The sequence below is a fragment of the Phodopus roborovskii genome, unplaced genomic scaffold (genome assembly GCF_943737965.1).
Source record: "Phodopus roborovskii unplaced genomic scaffold, PHOROB, whole genome shotgun sequence".
Classification (NCBI taxonomy): Eukaryota; Metazoa; Chordata; class Mammalia; order Rodentia; family Cricetidae; genus Phodopus; species Phodopus roborovskii.
In genome coordinates, this window is record NW_026126517.1 from 1,302,727 (window position 1) to 1,321,630 (window position 18,904).

The 18,904-nt window shown below is 47.1% G+C and overlaps 1 protein-coding gene across 6 annotated transcripts in view; it reads left to right on the plus strand.

Annotated features, from left to right (window-relative positions):
• Positions 1-18,904, plus strand: part of Smarca4 (SWI/SNF related, matrix associated, actin dependent regulator of chromatin, subfamily a, member 4) — a 98,400-nt gene that overhangs the window by 55,321 nt on the left and 24,175 nt on the right. For 4 of the 6 annotated variants that reach the window (XM_051196812.1, XM_051196809.1, XM_051196807.1 and 1 more), the window contains exons 17-27: positions 5,347-5,413; positions 6,388-6,498; positions 7,812-8,054; positions 9,174-9,287; positions 9,786-9,893; positions 10,694-10,780; positions 12,359-12,405; positions 13,712-13,878; positions 15,804-15,967; positions 18,121-18,348; positions 18,681-18,779. In XM_051196812.1, coding sequence (XP_051052769.1) covers positions 5,347-5,413; positions 6,388-6,498; positions 7,812-8,054; positions 9,174-9,287; positions 9,786-9,893; positions 10,694-10,780; positions 12,359-12,405; positions 13,712-13,878; positions 15,804-15,967; positions 18,121-18,348; positions 18,681-18,779 — 1,435 coding nt within the window. The remainder of the gene's footprint in view (positions 1-5,346; positions 5,414-6,387; positions 6,499-7,811; positions 8,055-9,173; positions 9,288-9,785; positions 9,894-10,693; positions 10,781-12,358; positions 12,406-13,711; positions 13,879-15,803; positions 15,968-18,120; positions 18,349-18,680; positions 18,780-18,904) is intronic. The other 2 variants (XM_051196810.1, XM_051196811.1) reach the window with 1 other exon arrangement.

An 18,904-nucleotide genomic window follows, 5' to 3' on the forward strand; every position in this document is an offset into this window, starting at 1 on the left:
GATCTATTAAGCAGAAGCCTTTGTAGTCTCTTATACCCATTATTATGCTCTGTGTAGGGCCCAGCATCCTCTTGTATCACATATTAGCTTGCCATACACAGCACAGGTGCCCAAACTTGCATTTATCTGGCATCCCACAGAGTCTTCTACTCACCATTCTTGGTTTCAGCAGGTCTGGAAATTTGTTAGCTTTAAAAAAAAAAAAAAAAAATTTCATCTGCCTCAGCCCTCCTTTGGGCTAGTTCTTATTGGCCCAGGCTAAGTTGCATTTCTGGCCCTGAGTCAGTCCCTGGCCTAGGGTGATAGTCTGATTCTGTTTGTGACTGGGCCTCATTCTATAGTGCAGCCCCTGAGCAGTACAACTATATGTTCATCCAGAGTCATTGGTCTAAAATCTTAGTTTTTTACAAACTTGTCCCTTGGTGAGGGTTTGTTTGAAGTCTCTGGGGATTGTGTTCTACACACTCCATGTGTCACCAGAAGCCTGAAATGCTACTGTTATTTTTGCACAAGGGATGCTAATGTTGGCCCAGCTTGGTACCCTCCAGGCACCTCTGCTTTCATGTTGAGGATTTCCCTTTGTTGTTCTTTAAATGTCTAGTGGCAACCACCAGGCTCTTGCTGATACTCCATTTCCTCTGCTACTGCAGACATCACAGCCACCACAGTGCAAGTCATGCCTGTGGTGATTGTTCCAGAACTGTTCCAAACATGACTGTGTGCCTTCATGCTTCCTTCTTCAAGTGCTCATTGCAGTTCTCCACTAAGGCCTCTTTTTCCATTTGCTTAATTTCTTACATGAAACTTCAACAGTCTGAGACAACAGTCACAGACTCACTAAGGCCTCATATTTACCACTCAGTTTCCTTTTGATACATCTTTATTCCTAAGGTTTAGTCACAGTTGAGGGCAGTCACTGTCATGGTGCCAAAGTGCACTCTAATCTCAGTTACTGCCACTAGTTTTGCTCTTATGTTTGTATTGTGTCCAGGCTCAGTTGTTAGGGCTCCATGCTTCTGGCCAGTCATGGTTCGCCTATATTTCCATAATTCTGACTTTGATAAATTTTTATTGTCTTCTATGTTATATGATAGACTTTCACTATGTCACCTAGGCTGGCCTTGATCTCAAGATTTCTGCCTCAATTTTCTGAATGCCTCTGCACTACTGTTTGTTTGAGGCACTGGGTGTGGAACTAGGTTTTCAGAATGCTAAGCAAGGGTTGGCCACTGCACCATGCCCTAGTCCTGTGTATTTCATTAGCTCCTACTTTGCCCTCACTGTGGGTACGTTGGGGTTTTTCTTGGATAGACTGTACCCATGACTGTAGAAGTGAAATATCCTCATTTTTCCCTCCTGTGTTGCCCATATCATGCCCATGGCAACCTTGACCATGCCACTTAGGCAGGATCACTGCTGGGTGCTTGTAGTTTTCTCTACTACTCTGTTGTTTTTTTTCAAAAAAGGGTTTCACTGTGTAGCCTGGGCTTCCCTGGAATTTACTCTATAGACAATGCTGGACTTGAACTCCGATCCCTGGCCTTTGCCTCCCTAGTGCTAGGATTAAAAGCATGTGCCACCAAGCCCAGCTCTACTAATTTGTTGTATTGTGTGCTCAGGGCTGTGGATGTGAGCTGTCTTCTAGGTGGATGCTACAATCAGCGTTTGGAGTTCTTCCCTTTTGCCAGTCTATTTATTATTGAGGATGTGTTTATTTGATGCTTTGGCCTATGCATTAACACTGATTCATTTCTCTTGTTTTTTCAATTGTTTATATTTGGCCACTCTTAATTGACATTTTTATCCTTGTGGCAGGCCTGCCTGAGGTTAGAGCACTTACTGATTTTTGTCTCAGTTGATTTCCTCTGGTTCCTCTTTTCATTTCTTGCCCTAATTCTGGATCAGCTCATTCCCTAAGGAGCCTCAATGTTAGAAACCATGCTGTGTACTCACTTATGAGACTGAGGTAGGATGATTGTTTCAAGTTTAAGGCCATCCTGGACTGCATGATGTTTCAAACTTGTCTGGGTTATAGGATGAGACCCTGAGTTCAAGGAAAACAAAAGAAGGGAATAGAGGGAAGACTGAGGGGTTAATGGTGCCTCTTGATCTTGTAGAGACCAAAAGTTCAGTTCCCAACACCTTAATGAGACTACCTTAAAACTGCCTATAGGTATAGGAGACCAGACACTCCTGTTTGTCTCCTGCTGTCCTCAGCAGCAGTCTCTGCCAGTTACAGTAAGCAACCACTTCATACTGCAGGACAGCTGCTTTGTCTGAAGCTCACAGCTTTGTTGTAGTGACAAAACAACGAAGGCAACTTATGAAAAAAAGCATTTAATTTGGCATAGGATTTCGGTGACAAAGCAATGGCATGGTGACAGGAACACTGAGAACTCACATGCTAATCCACAAGCATGGGGTGGAGAGAGACACTGGAAATAATGTGGACTTTTGAAATCTGAAAGCTCACCTCCAGTTACACCCCCTCCTTTTTTTTTTTTTTTTTTTTTTTTTTTTTTTTAAATATTTAACTTTTATGTACATTGGTGTGAAGGTGTCAGATCCCCTGGAACTAGAGTTACAGACAGTTGTGAGTCACCACGTGGGCGCTGTGAATTGAACCTAGGTACTCTGGAAGAACAGCCTGTGCTCTTAATGGCTGAGCCATCTTTCGAGCCCCCGAGGGACACAGCTCTTCCAGCAGGCTCCACCCAGTCCTTCCCAAACAGTTGGAGCCTATGGGGCCATTCTCATTCAAACCAGCACAGCACTCTGCTGCCATGATCTGCCATTCTTTCCATGTGATTCCTGTCCAGGCACATGTTCGTGCTCTTCATCCCTCCTTCTCCTGGCTAGATGCTCACTCCCTGTACCCTAGGGAGTGTCCCACTGTCCCACCTGCCTGCTGCACTGCTGGTACCGGGAGAGTTCCTTCCCTGTCTTGTATTCTGGTATCTTTCCTGATCCTCAGGCTCCTCGTGAGTTACTAGCTTTTCTCCCTTCTACTGCAGGTCTGCATGCCCCTCAAGCCTTTCCTTTCTTCATGCCTTTCTTGAGCTTCCATTATGCTTTGGAACAGCCAAGGTAGTCTGGCTAGTATTCCCTTAAGAGTAGCCTCTCAGGTGGGCATAGGGTGGTAAGCCCAGTGCTGCCAGGCATTCAGGCTCCTGAAGTGTTCTATAACCCAGTTGTTTTTGGTTTTTTGTTTTTGGTACACAGTTTTAATCCCAGCACTCTGTATACAGATCCCTATGAATCCCCAATGAGTTCCAGGACAGCCAGGGTACACAAAGAAACCTTGTCTCCAAAAAAAAAAAAAAAAAAAAAAAAAACACTAAGGTGGGGGGGGGCACTGGAAAGGTGGCTCAGAGGTTAAGAGCACTGGCTGCTCTTCTGGAGGTCCTGAGTTCAGTCCCCAGCAACCACATGGTGGCTCACAACCATCTCTCATGAGATCTGGTGCCCTCTTCTAGCATGCAGGCAATGGGGGAAGAACACTACAAATAATAAATAAATAAAATATATTAAAGAAAAACAAACAAATGACCAATAAACAGTTAATATGACATTCTAGACTAGCCTCTCTAGCTTTTCACTTTTTAAGTTTTGTTTATTTGTATGTTTACTTTTTATATTGTGTTTTTCACATCATACATCTTGATCACATTCATTTCCCTGTCCTTTGGATCCACCCTCCCACCCTGCAACCACCCCCAAAAAAAGTAAAATTTAAGGGAAAAATTAAAGAAAAGGAAAAATTTCATCCTGGAAGCTGTAATGTGGCACAGTGAGTCACACAGCAAACCCCATTGTCCATATACTTGCAAGTGTTAATTGCAAAGAGTCATTGGTCTGGTTCGAGGCCTGTGTTTTCTACTCTACTATCAATGCTGGACCCTCACTGGGACTCTTCTTGGATATCCTGTTGTTGTCTGTGTTGTGAAGATCCTGCAGCTTAGGGTCTGAAGGACTGTACCCTTAACTTGCTTTGGCAGATCATAGATGGGGTGGTGGATGGTGGGGTGAGTCAAGTCATAGCCCTGGTTCTGGACAGCTGTAGGGTTGGTCAGCCTGCCAATTCTCCCCTATCCTCGACACCTAGATGAGCTTTCCAGCATTGCCTGGGCTGATTTACCTCTTGCAGCAATGAATGAGGGCCAGGGTCAGCTGTACTGTGTTTCCCAGATAGAGGCCACTCTCTCAAGTACTGCAGCTGGTGAGGGGCAGAGGCAGCCCTCTACCCCCATGACCACAGGGCCAGCTCTTCCACCTGTACCAGGTATCAGTGTGGTGAGGTTATTCCTCCCCTCCATGCTGCCACAATACATATGTCAGATACAGCTGCTCACAACATGTTTGTTTTTTGAGACAGTATTTTTCTGTGTAGCCCTGGCTGTTCTGGAACTCACTCTGAAGACCAGGCTGGCTTCAAAATCAGATCCACCTGCTTCTGCCTATTAAGTGCTGGAACTAAAGGTGTGTACCAGCACGGCCTTGAAGTTTTCATTTACTCGGTGAAAACTGTTTGTAGGCTACTTGCCTTATGGTTGCAAAGTGACTACATTGTCTCTATGGTCTCACCTGGGTTGGTAGAAGGATAGTAAGCAGTAAAGGGCCTTAGTAGCATATTCCAGCTAAGTTAACCCTTTGCCAGTGTGACTCCAGCAAGTTGAACTGTCATTAGATGGGCCTCTTAGGCAGTCACTGGAAAGCATAGGAATGTAGTTTCTGAGAGGAAAATCGAAATTGGGGAACAGACTCTATCTTGCAATCCTCAGCCATTTCTCTCTCCTGCTTTTTCTCCAAGGAGAAAAGCTCTCAGGTCTGTCCTGAGGATAGGTCTTGGTTCTACCCCTTCCCCTGTGCTCTTGGTCTCTGCTTACCCTCTGCTTTCCCCCTTCTAAATCAGGGTCATCTATAGCTTCCGTTTTTGGTCTAAGTTGGTAACAGGATCACCATGTGTCCTGTATTTACATGTGTTAAACACAATCCCTGACATTGGGAGGCCAGCCACAGTTGCTGCAGCAGATCTGTAGTATCTCACATATTCACCAAGAGGCCCGTGATTACCCTGGGGAGACAGCTGACTGCCTAAGGCCTACTCCTGGCTCTGCCCTGGGCCAGCTATATACCAGCACCATATCTTTGTGTGTGTATGTTCTTCCCATCTGGAACAGGGTGTCTTTTTCTCTCTGGTTGCTGCCACCCCACCCTCCACCACCACTATGCACAAAGTTCCCATGGTTCACATTGAGTTTACTATGGTAGTTATGAATATGAGGCCTGTTGGCTTCACTGTTGCCTAGTCTAGGAGAATTTGACTATCTCTTCCTTTCCCTTCAGGACACTGTCAAACTGGGCATATGAATTTGACAAGTGGGCCCCCTCAGTGGTGAAGGTTTCCTACAAGGTATGTCACAGACTGAAGATGTGTCCTCCAACTTGTTAGGAGACACAGGCATGGGCACAAAGATAGAAGCCAGTATGTGTTAGAGGCACAAGACTCCTGGGCCTGGTGCTTATTTGATGCACAGGAGGTTCTAGTGGTCACACAAAATGGATGGTTATTTATTTTGTGGCATAAACACTTTTTTTCTAAAGTCAAAATCAAATGTTTCATTTGTGAAAATATGGATTCAGCAGTATATATCCTAATATACATAACAAGACATGGATGAGTTCACTAGAGAATTGTTTTCACCAGGACTCTGATTAAAATACATTTGTATATGAGAACAGAATGAAAATAGACCACTGATGTGACATGATGCTATGTGTCCTAGGTACCTAGCCAGGCCCGTGCCAACCATCACCATCCATCACCATCCTGTCAGACTCTGATACATTGGGATGGGGGCTTGTAGCCCACAGGCATGGGCATCGGAAACTGAGGTAGAAGGGTTACCAGTCCACCAGTGCATAGCATTGTTTACTTCTGCTAACTTAGGCTCTTCACCCTGTGCCTGTGCTGTAAGGACAGTGTTGCTGTGTATAAGAGCTTGACGTGTCTAGAAGGTAGTCATGGAGGAGACGTGGGACTAGAAATAAGGAAGAACTAGGCAGTAGGGAAGAGGCTGAAGTGATTATAGTGGCTGCTGCCAGGTGAAGGAGAAGACCTAGCTTCCAGGTTAGGAGCCTAAGTTCGGGACCTAGAAAGAGGGAGGTTGATGATGGTATAGACAGCACAGTTTTCCAAGATGCCCCCTGTCTATTCCTCCCCTGCAGCTAAGATTTTACATAGCAGCCTCAAAGCAGGCTATTCTACATAGCAGGGTGAGAGCTGTCTTGCATAGCCCCAATCCCAGGCTGCCTTAGGCAAAGATCATTTTCCTTCTTCAGTAACACTATTCAGGCATCTAAACTGTTTGCATCCTATCTCTGCAGGGCTCTCCAGCAGCAAGACGAGCTTTTGTCCCCCAGCTTCGCAGTGGGAAGTTCAATGTCTTGTTGACCACCTATGAGTATATCATCAAAGACAAACATATCCTGGCCAAGGTAGTGTGTTTTCACCTAGGAGGCAGCAGACCTAGAGCTTAGGCTGTCAAAGACCTTGATGCCTAATGTCATACCTGTGTCATAGCTCCTTGCAAGGAATCTGCACATATAGCAAAAAACACAGCTGCTGTGTACTTGTACAGGGTCTAATTGTGTCCTGTCTCCCTCAACATCTTTAGCAAGCCCTGGGTCAGGTCAGGATTCCCCACAGAACCTGGACAAGTGCCTCTCACCCATCTCCCACAACCTCTGTGCAGAGAACGTATTCACTTTGTCTCCTGATCTTCTTGAGTGGCAAGGCCACCCTTTTATGTGGTCCTAGTGGGCCTCTCCCTGATGGTGGGCTATCTCATAACATTGAGTATAGTTCCTAGTGGACACTTTGGGGGAGCTATTGAGGGTGAGACCTGTGGTGGAGGTATATTAGGGTGCTGGGCTAGAGTGGGACCCCTGCCCAGAGAGGCTGTGGCCTTGCCTGGTGTTACTGGGAGCTGTAAGTGGTATGATGTTATCCAATCTCTATTTGTCGAGACCGGGATAGAAGCTGGGGAGCAGGGCGGGCCCCTCATTGCTGGTGTTCCAGCAGGAAGCATTGAAGAGCTCACTTGGGGGTGTACCCTCTGCCCGTGGCCAGATTTCCCTGCACAGTGCTAGCACTATGTGTACTCGTTGTGGGTTCCTAGACTGACAAGTGTGTAGATCAAGGTCCAAGGAGTTGGCTCCAGTGCATCCTTTACCATATAGGCTTTCCACAGGGTACCACCTCTAGCGTACAAAAACAAATCTACCCCAAGCCTTGCATGGGTCCCTGAAAACACCCTTCCTTTTGGCAGTGGTTCATATTGACAAATCTTCAAATGGTACCTTGGACAGCCTTGTTGTCAGATGAAGTCATTGTGGTCATAGGAGACATAGCTGGGAATTTTCCTGGGGCTCTTGCCTCATACTCTCCCTGTCCTTAGGGTTTGGAGTCACTGGCAGATTCTGGGGAGGAAAGGTCTGTCATTGACCCTACTTGGAAGCCACATTCATATTTGTTGTGTGCCACCTGCTGCAAAGGCATGGCTTCTTGTGGTCAGTGTTCCAGACACCTCCCCATTGTGGGCTGAGGTGCTCAGCACTACTTCCTCTAATTGTTTGGAAAGCCAGAGTACTTTTTCTCTTGTGCCCCTGACAGCACAGCCTAGGCTCAGTTCTTTACCATGTGTCCCACTTCATGTGCTGGAGAATCTGTGTCTGGTGGTTCCCACTGGACATGCTGGTCACTTGGCAGCCCTGGCACCTCCTCTCACCAGCTCCTCTTGGCCCTGCAGATCCGCTGGAAGTACATGATTGTGGATGAAGGACACCGCATGAAGAACCACCACTGTAAGCTGACACAGGTTCTCAACACACATTACGTGGCCCCTCGGCGCCTGCTTCTGACAGGCACACCACTGCAGAACAAGCTACCTGAGCTCTGGGCACTGCTTAACTTCCTGCTGCCCACCATCTTCAAGAGCTGCAGCACCTTCGAACAGTGGTTCAACGCACCCTTTGCCATGACAGGAGAGAAGGTGAGTTTGCCTGGGGTGGAAAGTGGCTGCTGAGAAACCATCCCAGTCTGAGCCACTCTGGGATTGACCATGTGTATCCTCTGGCCAAACAGCAGCAAAACTCCTTAGTCATCAGGACTCCAGTGGGGACTGGAACCTCCAAAAGGATCAGCTTTTGCTGTGAGGGTCTCACTGAACTCAGAAAGTGTAGTTAAGACATCTGCGGGTTCAGGCTTTGACATTGTTTACAAAGAATACTACAGCTAGTGTCTTGTCCAGATGCTGTGAGATGGGACTGAGTCTGTAGGCCACATTCTCCATATTATGGGAGGGCAGTTCTTCTGGGAGAAGACACATCTTTATCTGAACTGCTAGCCCACAGCAAGCTATATGCATTGTAAAGGTGTTAAACAACTAGCCAGTGAGCCTGGGCAAAATTCTGAGGCTGATGCTAGCTGCCATTTGTTCCTCTTAAGGCCTTCTTAGGTTATAGAAAGGCATCCCTTATTCTCATCCACAAGTCCCCATCCTCTCTGGAGGCATGCTGAAGCAACAGGCCTTGTGAAAGGGAAATTGAAATTTTTTTCCAATACATGTAGTGACCAGAGAACAACAAAAAAGCTCAGGCATCTTAGTTGTCTCTCCTTCCTGATTTTCATTTAAAATGGAGCCCTAGGAGCAGGACTTGGTGGTACAGAGGTGGATGGATCAAGTTTCAGGACAGCCAAGGCTACAGCAAGGGACCCTCTATTAAAAACCCGAATCTCTCTCTCTCTCTCTCTCTCTCTCTCACACACACACACACACACACACACACACACACACACACACACACACACTCACTCATCTGTCTGTTTTTTGTTTTTGTTTTTGTTTTTGAGACAGTAGCTTTGTGGACCATGTTGACCTTGAACTCACAGAGATCCACCTGCCTCTACCTCCCGAGGGCTGGGATTAAAGGTGTGCACCACCACCACCCGGCTAACAGAATAAATTTGTTAAAAAAAAAAAAAAGAATAAATAGCTAAAATGGAACTATGGCTAGCAAGATGACATCTGGCCCTTAGACATGACACAGCTGCCCCTTCCCATGCATCCCTCTTCTGGAGATAGTGTTATGATTTACTGTCTGACATCCAGGTGGACCTGAATGAAGAGGAGACCATCCTCATCATCCGTCGCCTACACAAGGTGCTGCGGCCCTTCCTGCTGCGGCGGCTCAAGAAAGAAGTTGAAGCCCAGCTACCTGAGAAGGTAGGTGTTGGCAAAAACAACAGGGTACCATTTGTGGGTCTGTTTCCAGTGTCAAAGCAGTCAGATGATCCACACTTGGCTTGCCTGCCTGGTTCACCTCACCCTTTATTTTCTGGCAAGCTATGAAGAACCCTCCAGGATGTGAACAGCTTACCCATTTTGGCCCAGAATCTTCTTTATCTTCTCTTCATTCCAATTCTCCCCAGTATCAGAGTTCCTCCCTCAACTCTATATCCTAATCAGAATACTGGTCATAAGGCTCCAGTTGGGCCATGCAGTGGTGGTGCATGCCTTTAATCCCAGCACTTGGGAGGCAGAGCCAGGTGGATCTCTGAGTTCAAGGCCAGCCTGGCCTACAGGATGAGTGCCAGGACAGCCAGAGATACAAAGAGAAACCCTGTCTCGAAAAGCCAAAACAAAAGAAAACAAGGCTCCATTTGGTGGCACAAGCAGCTCAGTCTGAGATTATATGACCTCAGAGCACTTTTTGCTCCACAGGTGGAATATGTCATCAAATGTGACATGTCAGCCCTGCAGCGTGTGCTGTACCGTCATATGCAGGCCAAAGGTGTGCTACTGACTGATGGCTCCGAGAAGGACAAGAAGGTTTGTTCCATGTTCTTAAAATTCCCCTCCTGATTGACTGTGGAGGGGAGGGTGGGTCGAGAGCACCATGGGATTCAGAGCATTTAGCACCCTGTTCAGAGGCCTCACATGACTGGCCCTGGTCCCTCAGGCCTTCAAATAGCCACTGCTTTCTGGTGTTCACCTTGTTTAAGATACTGCCTTCCTCATGAAAATAGGAAACACAGGGTCTAACTGATCTAGAGTTGGAGCTTGACTTAGCCAGTAAAGAGCTCCCTCAGCAGTCATGGCATCCTTGGTCTTCCTCTTGGTATTGCTGAGGTCAAGCTGACATTAGAAAGAATGAGAAGGGCAGATCAGCCCTTTTTTGAGAGCATTCAAAGTGTCTGCCTCCACCTACTCTCATCTGGGCTTGTCCTGTAGGGAAACACCAACCCCTCCAGTCTGTACCCAGTATGCCAACTATAGCCCTATAGCCCTAAGTTTGTCTCTCTCAGGCTTTTTTTTTTTAATCCCCTCTCTTACCTGTGCATTGAAGCATTGTGTTCCTTACCTCTCTTCTTGGCACAAAGTATCACTTCTTTCTCTTTGGAGTTGTACAAAGTGCCTGTGCTTGCCCTAAGCTTTTAGCCACATTGTTTCCTTTCATTCCATGTGGCAGGTAATCTTTTAGGACTTCTGCCTCTTCTTTCCTGTAGTCCTGCCACAAAGATAACTACCAGCTTGGTCTGAGTCCTTCCCCTACCACCCTGCCCAATCCCCTGCCTCTGTCTTGCCCAAAGGCAGGACCCCATTTTGAACCATCTCATGTGCTTCTGCAGGGCAAAGGTGGCACCAAGACCCTGATGAACACTATCATGCAGCTGCGCAAGATCTGCAACCACCCATACATGTTCCAGCATATTGAGGTAAGGCAGCAGCCCAACAGCTGAGCTCTTGCAGGCAGAACTGGGCTGCTTGTCCCTGATGCCTGTGTGCATTTGCGTGTGTGTGCATGTATGTAAAGGGCAGAGGTTGTCAAGTGTCTTTCTCTGCTAATCTCTGCCTTAGTTTTAGAGCTCATTGGTTAGGTAGACAGAATGGCTAATGAGCTCCATGGATCCCTCTGTCTCCACCTCCACACCTCTGCAGTTACCCCCATCAGCTACCTGGATGCTAGGAATCCAAACTCAGATCCTCATAATTGTTCAGCGGGGGTTTCAGGGACAAAGGCATCTGTCTCCTTGGGCCTTATGGTGTCCTTAATAGCTTTAGGAGGGACTGAAGGTTAAGAGCACTGGCTGCTTTTCCAGAGGCCCTGAGTTCAATTACCAGTAACCACATGTTGGCTCACAACCATCTATAATGAGATTTGCTGCCCTTTTCTGGCCTGCAGGCCATCATGCAGGCAGAACACTGTATATATAATAAATAAAGAAGCTGGGCATAGTACCACACTTTTTTAATCCCAGCACTGGGGAGGCAAACACAAGTGGACCTCTGTGGGTTCAAGGTCAGCCTAGTCTGCATATTGAATTTCAGGACATCCAGGGCTATGTATAGATACCCTGTCTCAAAACAACAATAAAAAGGCATCCAGGCATGGTGGTATGTACACACCTTTAGTCCCAGCACTCAGGAGGCAAAGGCAGGCAGATCTCTTGAATTCGAGGCTAGCTGGGTCTACAGAGTAAGTTCAAGGACAGTCAGGGCTACACAGAAAACCCTGTCTCCAAAAAAAAAAAAAAAAAAAAAAAAAAACAGATGAAAAAGGGCGTAAGGTATTCTCACTAGCCACTGTCTATACATCTGTCACCATTGAGTTTTCCTTGTTGGTACACAATACATATGTCAGTGTTCCTGCCGATGTAGCCAAGGGTCCTCACATGTAAGCATGTGCTCTGGCATTGGGTGTGCCCATTCCAATAGGTGTTTAACAAACCCCTTACAGGGCTGAAAATAAATGTCTCTAAAGCTCCATGCTTAAGAGTCTCAGCGTTTTCTGTGGGCTTGGGGCCTTCTCCCTTGGAATGTGTTCCTAATCCTGAGGTTACACATGCCCCTAACAGAGTTTTTCACACCCAGTTATAAAGAGCTGCCTTGGACATCAGTCAAGTCTGTGGCCACAGTCCACAGTCATCATGAGTAACTGCTTTTGGAGAATCTGGACTCTTGCTCCCGAAAAGCATACATGTGTTTGTATTCTTGCTATACAGTTTCAGGAACATTCTAGACCTGCAATGCCTTGGAGTTCTATTTCAGGGTGGTCTGAGGTGTTCACATTGGTGCCTGAGTGTCATGTAGTCTTCTTCCCATCCATCACAGGAAAAGCATTTGGTGCACTAAGGCCAACGACATCCATATCTGGACTCGGGGCTACTGCAGGCCACAATTGGCCACCAGGGTGGACTCTCGGTCCTCTGCAATAGCAGCCGGGACCATGGGCTTGACTGGGCAGCCCCTTCCTTTCCTGCCTTGGCACTGATCCATCTCTTGTCCTGTTGCAGGAGTCCTTTTCTGAGCACTTGGGGTTCACCGGCGGCATCGTGCAAGGGTGAGAAGCTTCCCAGCTCTGGGGGGTGGGCAGCAGTCTGCCAGGAGGGGTCTGTAATCTTGTTCAGTGGCTTTGATGCTGTGGTTAACATTTATCTGGTATTTAAGGCAGAATGTGCTATCAGACTGGCCTCTGGACCATGGCTCTGCTGCCCACAGTGTAACCCTAGACAGCTTCTGTAATACCTGAGCCTAAATCCACCCACTCTTCATAAGTACTCTTGATACCCTATGAGAGTGTAACCTGCAGCTTCCTTAGGCACAGGTTCCACTTCTCTTTCTTTTGGGTTGTTGGAACATGGTCTCAAAGTGTGGACTGGGCTCATCTCCCTCCTGAAAGAGTTGGATTCCTTCTGCCTCAGCCTTCCAAGTGCTGGGACCATTGGTATGTGATGTCATGCTTGATTCCAGACCACACTTCTATAAGTCCATAGTTGTAGCCCTGGATGCCAGATTTAGAATGTCACCAAGAGCCTTGATGCCACCATTCTTGAAGTTGAGGCCACATTTCCAGCCTTTCATTGTTCGCCTATAAGGGCATATGTGGGATTAGAAGGGCAGTGGTGCTCTTTGCAAGTACTTCACTCTCATGTGCATGCCCAGCCCTCTTGATGTTGAGGTAGGACCTCTACAAGTCTGGTCTTATGCTCTCCTGCTGTAGCTGAGATTATAGGTATGCACCGCCAGGTCTAGCTTCAGAAAGTCCTCTGGACCTGTATTGTATATGTTTATGTCATATGGCTTTTATTTAATACATCTCAGACACTGCTTTATCCCACTGTCCCTGCCACTCAGCCTGTTTCCACATGTCTAAAGCTAGAGGAAATGAGAGATTCCTGGGATTCTTTAGTCTAGAGTCCAGTTCTTAGTGTCAGCTGTTCTTTCTAACCAGATGCTGGCAGACCCAGCATCCTGGAAGCAACTCCAACTCATATCCACCCTCTCGGCATTGTTTCTTTCTGGCGCATTTTCTCTTTTTCTACCTTTACATGGGTTCTAGGGATTTAACTCATGTCAGCAGACTTACAGGACAAATGCTTTACCCAGGAGCCAGCTCGCTGGCCCTCTTGACATCATGTTTAATCATACTTAATTTATTCTCTTTATGACCTGGTGAAATGACATGTACATGTCACTAGTGTCATACCCTGATTGAGAGTGGCCTGAGTTTAGCTTTAGCTGTGGGTGGGTCTGCTTGGGAAACCACCTCCTTACCCTTGAATCTCCTAGGCAGCTATTGTTGAGCTCATAGATGTGTGACTGACCGTCTGAATGTTTTCAACTCTTTCCTTTCCTCCATGCACTAGATTGGACCTGTACCGTGCCTCAGGGAAATTTGAACTTCTTGATAGAATTCTACCCAAACTCCGTGCAACCAACCATAAAGTGCTACTCTTCTGCCAAATGACCTCCCTTATGACCATCATGGAAGACTACTTCGCATACCGTGGCTTCAAATACCTCAGGCTTGATGGTGAGTAGAAGGCAGCCTGCTTGAGAGATTCATTCCTGACCTGGTTACATGGACTTGTAGTCCAGTGGATACGCTGAATCCAACAACATCCTTGCGCTTGAAACAGGGAGGGGGCCTGAAGGTATTTGTTTAGACTCCTGTTCTCTGTAGTCTTCACTACAATGCTGGTTCAGTGTCATATGTTCTAGCCATGCCATTTCAGCAGAAATCTCAAAAACCTTCATCACATGGGCATGAACATAAGAACACCCCTAACATGGAGCCTTGAGAATCCTCCAGCTCCAATAGACCTGCATCCAGATGCATGCTCTCCTCCATTTTGGCCTCATCACTAGATAAGCTGTACCCTGCTCAATGCTGCCAGCAGAGACACCAACTTTCCCCCAGCTCTGGACCTGCTGGTTTCCCTGTATACTGCTTTGCCATAGCCTCTCACAGGCCTGGCCAGAACTGAATGAGGTTCAGTTACAATGGAACCATGGCTTGCTTGCAGACAAGGTCAAGCACTGTCCAATGCGCACTGTGTCCCAGCTGCCACAGGGTGTCTTTCCACCCTCCTCATGCTTCAGGGAGGAAGAGGCCCATGTTGTTTGCAGACAAGTGGTGACTGAGGCCCTAAAGCTAGTTTCCCACACTGTCTACTGTCAGCCTGGGGAGATAGAGAGATTTGCAAATCTTGGGACCTACAACATTTAGCAGCTGTTTTCCCTAGTAGAGCCCTTACTGGGTTCAGGAGCTGTGTGTGCCTTACTCTAGACCTCCCTCTCCCCTTGCTCCCGTTCCTCCTCATCCTCTGGACCTTTCTTATTGCAGTTTATAGAGATGTGAACCACCAGCCTGGGCTTGGTTGTTGCTTCATCTTTTTTTCTGACTCTGTAGAGCCTCATCTAAAACATGCTACCCTAAGTGTACACACGCCTGTTCCCAGCCCCTCAAAATGCCCCAGGGCTACCTTTGTTAAGCCAACATCCTGTTCTATGTATTCACACATCTCAGTGCTGTCCAAATGCTGCTGACGTCCAAATGGCTGGGTCTCTTCAGCTCCCTCTCCTGTTTTTGTGAGCACCAGATCCTCCTGTCCCATCAAGGAGGAGCCTAATGACTTTTATCTATTTTGTCTCAGCTATGTGTGCTGCATGTAGTGTTAAGGCCACAGGCAGAGCTGCTCAAGGAGTAGGGGAAGGTCAGAATGAATTGGAATGCCATCAGAGGGCTGGGCTGCTTTATGCCATAAGTGACAAGTATGCCCTCTGCTAGCTAGGAGCCCAAGGAAGGCTGCAGTGTGCACAGCTCTTATGCATAATTTTTGGCACTGTAACTAGTGACTCATCCCACCACCCCATACTACTAATGCTGAGTACTATGATCCTTGTCAGGACACAGTTTCATCCTTGTCAGCCACTTGATGTCCGTCCTCATAGAGAGTGAACAAGAGTCAGAAGGCAGGCCTGGTCTACAGAGCAAGTTCCAGGGTAGGCTTCGAGGCTACACAGAGAAGCCATCCCTGTCTTGGAAAGGCCAAAAAAGAAAAGACGGAAGGAAGGAAGGAAGGAAGGGGAGGGGAGGGGAGGGGAGGGGAGGGAAGGGAAGGGAAGGGAGAAGTGAGTCAGGGGGACATTACATCTGGAGATGACAGTCCAGGAGCCTGCCATCATCTTCCTCTTCCAGTGGCTTGTGTCATACAAGACACAACTAACTGATTTGTGGGGCTCATTTTTTTTTTTTATCTCCTGAGATAGATGTGGTGATAATTCAATAATAATATATGCTGTGCCTCCAAGTCATGGTCTGATTGACCCTTTTACCCTGTAGAGGACAGCTGTGGTTCTTGTGCCCTGCAACACTGTCCCTGATGCCAAGGCATAAGCTCCTTTGCATCTCTCGCCCTAGGGCACCTCCTGACCCTCTTCTCCTGTGCCTCTTAGGAACCACAAAAGCAGAGGACCGGGGCATGCTGCTCAAAACTTTTAATGAGCCTGGCTCTGAGTACTTCATTTTCCTGCTCAGTACCCGTGCTGGGGGGCTGGGCCTCAACCTGCAGTCAGCTGACACTGTGATCATCTTTGACAGTGACTGGAATCCCCACCAGGTAAAAGCACTGCTTCCCTGATGTTCTCCCTAATCTAGGAGCCATGAAAAGTACATTTTTGGGGGCATGGTGGTCAGGAGCTCCCCTTCTGCTTGTGTGACCTTGCACCCTGACTGGGGGAGGCTTCTCTTTTCAGTTTCCATGTTTATTCCTGGATGCACATGGGCAGTAACTAGCACAGAAATAGAGAGCCCTGTTGTGGCCCACATTCGTCTCCAGGCTCCATCGTCAACATTACAATAGCCACACAGTTCTTGGATCATATAACTGAGGGAAAAAGTAGAAAACAGTCTACTCCACAGGAATGAAGATGACTTGTCACTGGGGTGCAGCCCTTCTAGACCTGTCTTGTATCCCACACAGTCCCACTCAGTGAAACTGGACCTGGACAAGCTCTTTGCTCTGTTCATTACTTCTCTTGCTCTTTAGCAACAGTTGCCTTGGGGCCCCCATGCAGAAGACACCAGGGTGTGCTGATTTGTACATTTAACAATTTGAAGATGAGTAGCAAATTTTCCCTATCTCTTCATATAGGTATAATATATTGGTTTATTTTCTAATGCAAATGCTTGTATATAGTGTGAACTAGTGTCCCCATTCCCATCGTCATTCTGCATCTGCCAGACACTGCTCCAGAGGACACATGTAAAGCTATTTGTCTGTTGCCTCTGCTGCAAGGTATGCCCCAGAATCTAGCAGCTCCAAGATAGTTTTCCTCTAGCCCAACAGGCAGGTGTTTATATATTCTGTCTATTCAGTGTCCATTTAATAGCCACTAGGGATTTTGTTTGTCCTTCTTGGGATACTTTGCAAGGACCCTCTAGTCCCTTGGTTCTCAACCAGTGGATCATGTGAACAATCCTTTCACTGGGGGTCACCTAAGACCTTCTGAAAATAGTTATATACATTATAATTTATAACCGTATCTAGATTACTGTTATTAAGTAACAATGAAAGTGATTTTATGGTTGGGGGGGGGTCACCACAACATGAACTGTACTAAAGATTCGCAGCATGAGGAAAGAGGACTACTCTAGTTAGATTAGCCCTGAAAATAAGTGATTGCTACAGTCATGAGGCATTGCCTTCACGTGCTAGTTGCTTGTATGGCTGACCCACTCCCACTGATAGTCTCTAACATGTCCTTGCCACAGCCTGTAGACCTAGTAGGAATTATCCTGTGATGGTGAAATTGCCTCGGTCACTGTCCTCACTGTGATGAGTGTCTGTAGTTTCTGTCCAGATGCTGCCAATGGACCATTTCCTAAGAGTTGGTCAAGCAGAGGCACATTATCAAGGCCAGCCTTGCCTGCAATCATCCTAACGTACCTGGGGCCAGCTGTCGAACAAGTTCCTATGATCACATGAGTCTCAAATTGAAGATCATTGTTGATACCCAGCCTGCCCACACAACTTCTTGCCCAAAGAGAATTGCAGGCACTGTCACTCTGCTAGAAATGACAGAAATAACATTGGCAGCCATGTTGTCAGGAGCTGACTATTCTAGTTCTTGTACCATACTCCTCACACCCATCTGTGCTGTCTGTACTGAAACTGTAGGATCTGAGGCTCAAAACTGTTTGCCCAGGCCCAGAATGCACAGAAGTGCCATTCACACAGCTGTGACTTGCCTTGCTGTGGATGTTTGACAAAGGCTGCTCAGGGTGTTACTCTAGGGTAACTTCTTCAAAAAAGAAATATTCAGGGACTAGAGAGGTGTCCCAGCAATCAAGAGCGTATACTTGCAGAGCACCTGAGTTTGGTTCCCAGCATCTGTATCAGGTGACTTACAGCATCTCCAGTTCTATGTTCTCTGACACCTTCTCTGTGCCCAGTGGGTACATGTTTTCTCTCTTCTTTTCTCTCTTCCTCCCCCTCCCTCCCCCCCCTCCCCAAACTTACACTTAAAATAGATAATTTGGTTTTGGTTTTTTTTTTTTTTTGTTTGTTTGTTTGTTTGTTTGTTTTTTTGCTTTGTTTTTTTCCCCCCCAAAAAAAATATTCATTGGGACCCAGGAAAGTTTTAGGCTACACAAGGCCCTACCAGGCCCCTAGGGGCAGATACGTTTTGGGGTTCCTGGCTCAAGTAGCTGCAAGCCAGGGCTAAACATGATTTCTAGAATTCCTCAGACTGATCCACCTCCTCTCCCAAGGATCTGCAAGCACAGGATCGTGCCCATCGAATTGGGCAGCAGAATGAGGTGCGGGTACTCCGCCTGTGCACCGTTAACAGTGTGGAGGAGAAGATCCTGGCCGCTGCGAAATATAAACTCAATGTGGACCAGAAAGTTATCCAGGCTGGCATGTTTGACCAGAAGTCATCCAGCCATGAGCGGCGAGCCTTCCTACAAGCCATCCTGGAGCATGAGGAGCAGGATGAGGTGAGCATGGTGCCAGCCTGGCCCAGCGTGAGTGGTGGATGCATGAGGCTTTTGTTTTTGGTTTTGTACCTTTTTTGCACTCTTGGTTTTTTGGTTTTGGTGTTTTGGTTTTTGGTTTTTTTTTTTGGTTTTTTGGTTTTTGTTTTTGTTTTTTGTTTTTTTTTTTTTTGTTTTTTTTTTTTTTTTTTGCGTCCCTTTGGAGTAAAGGGAGTGTGGGCTGAGCAGAAAGGATGCACACTTGCTTTCCCTTCGAAGTGGGTTTTTTTCTAAACTGCTGGTGACAGATGCTGCATTGACAGCCCTGGAGACTGAAGTCCTGTATTTATCCACAGAGCAGACACTGCAGCACGGGCAGCGGCAGTGCCAGCTTCGCCCACACTGCCCCTCCGCCAGCGGGCGTCAACCCCGACTTGGAGGAGCCACCTCTAAAGGTGAGAGGGGTAGTTCAGTCTCCACGCCCACTCAATTCTCGGCTTCTCGCTGAGTCTGGCCAGCAAGGGCCTGACCCCACAGAGCGTGCGTGTGTGTATGTGTATGTGTGTGCCTCTTGCTGACT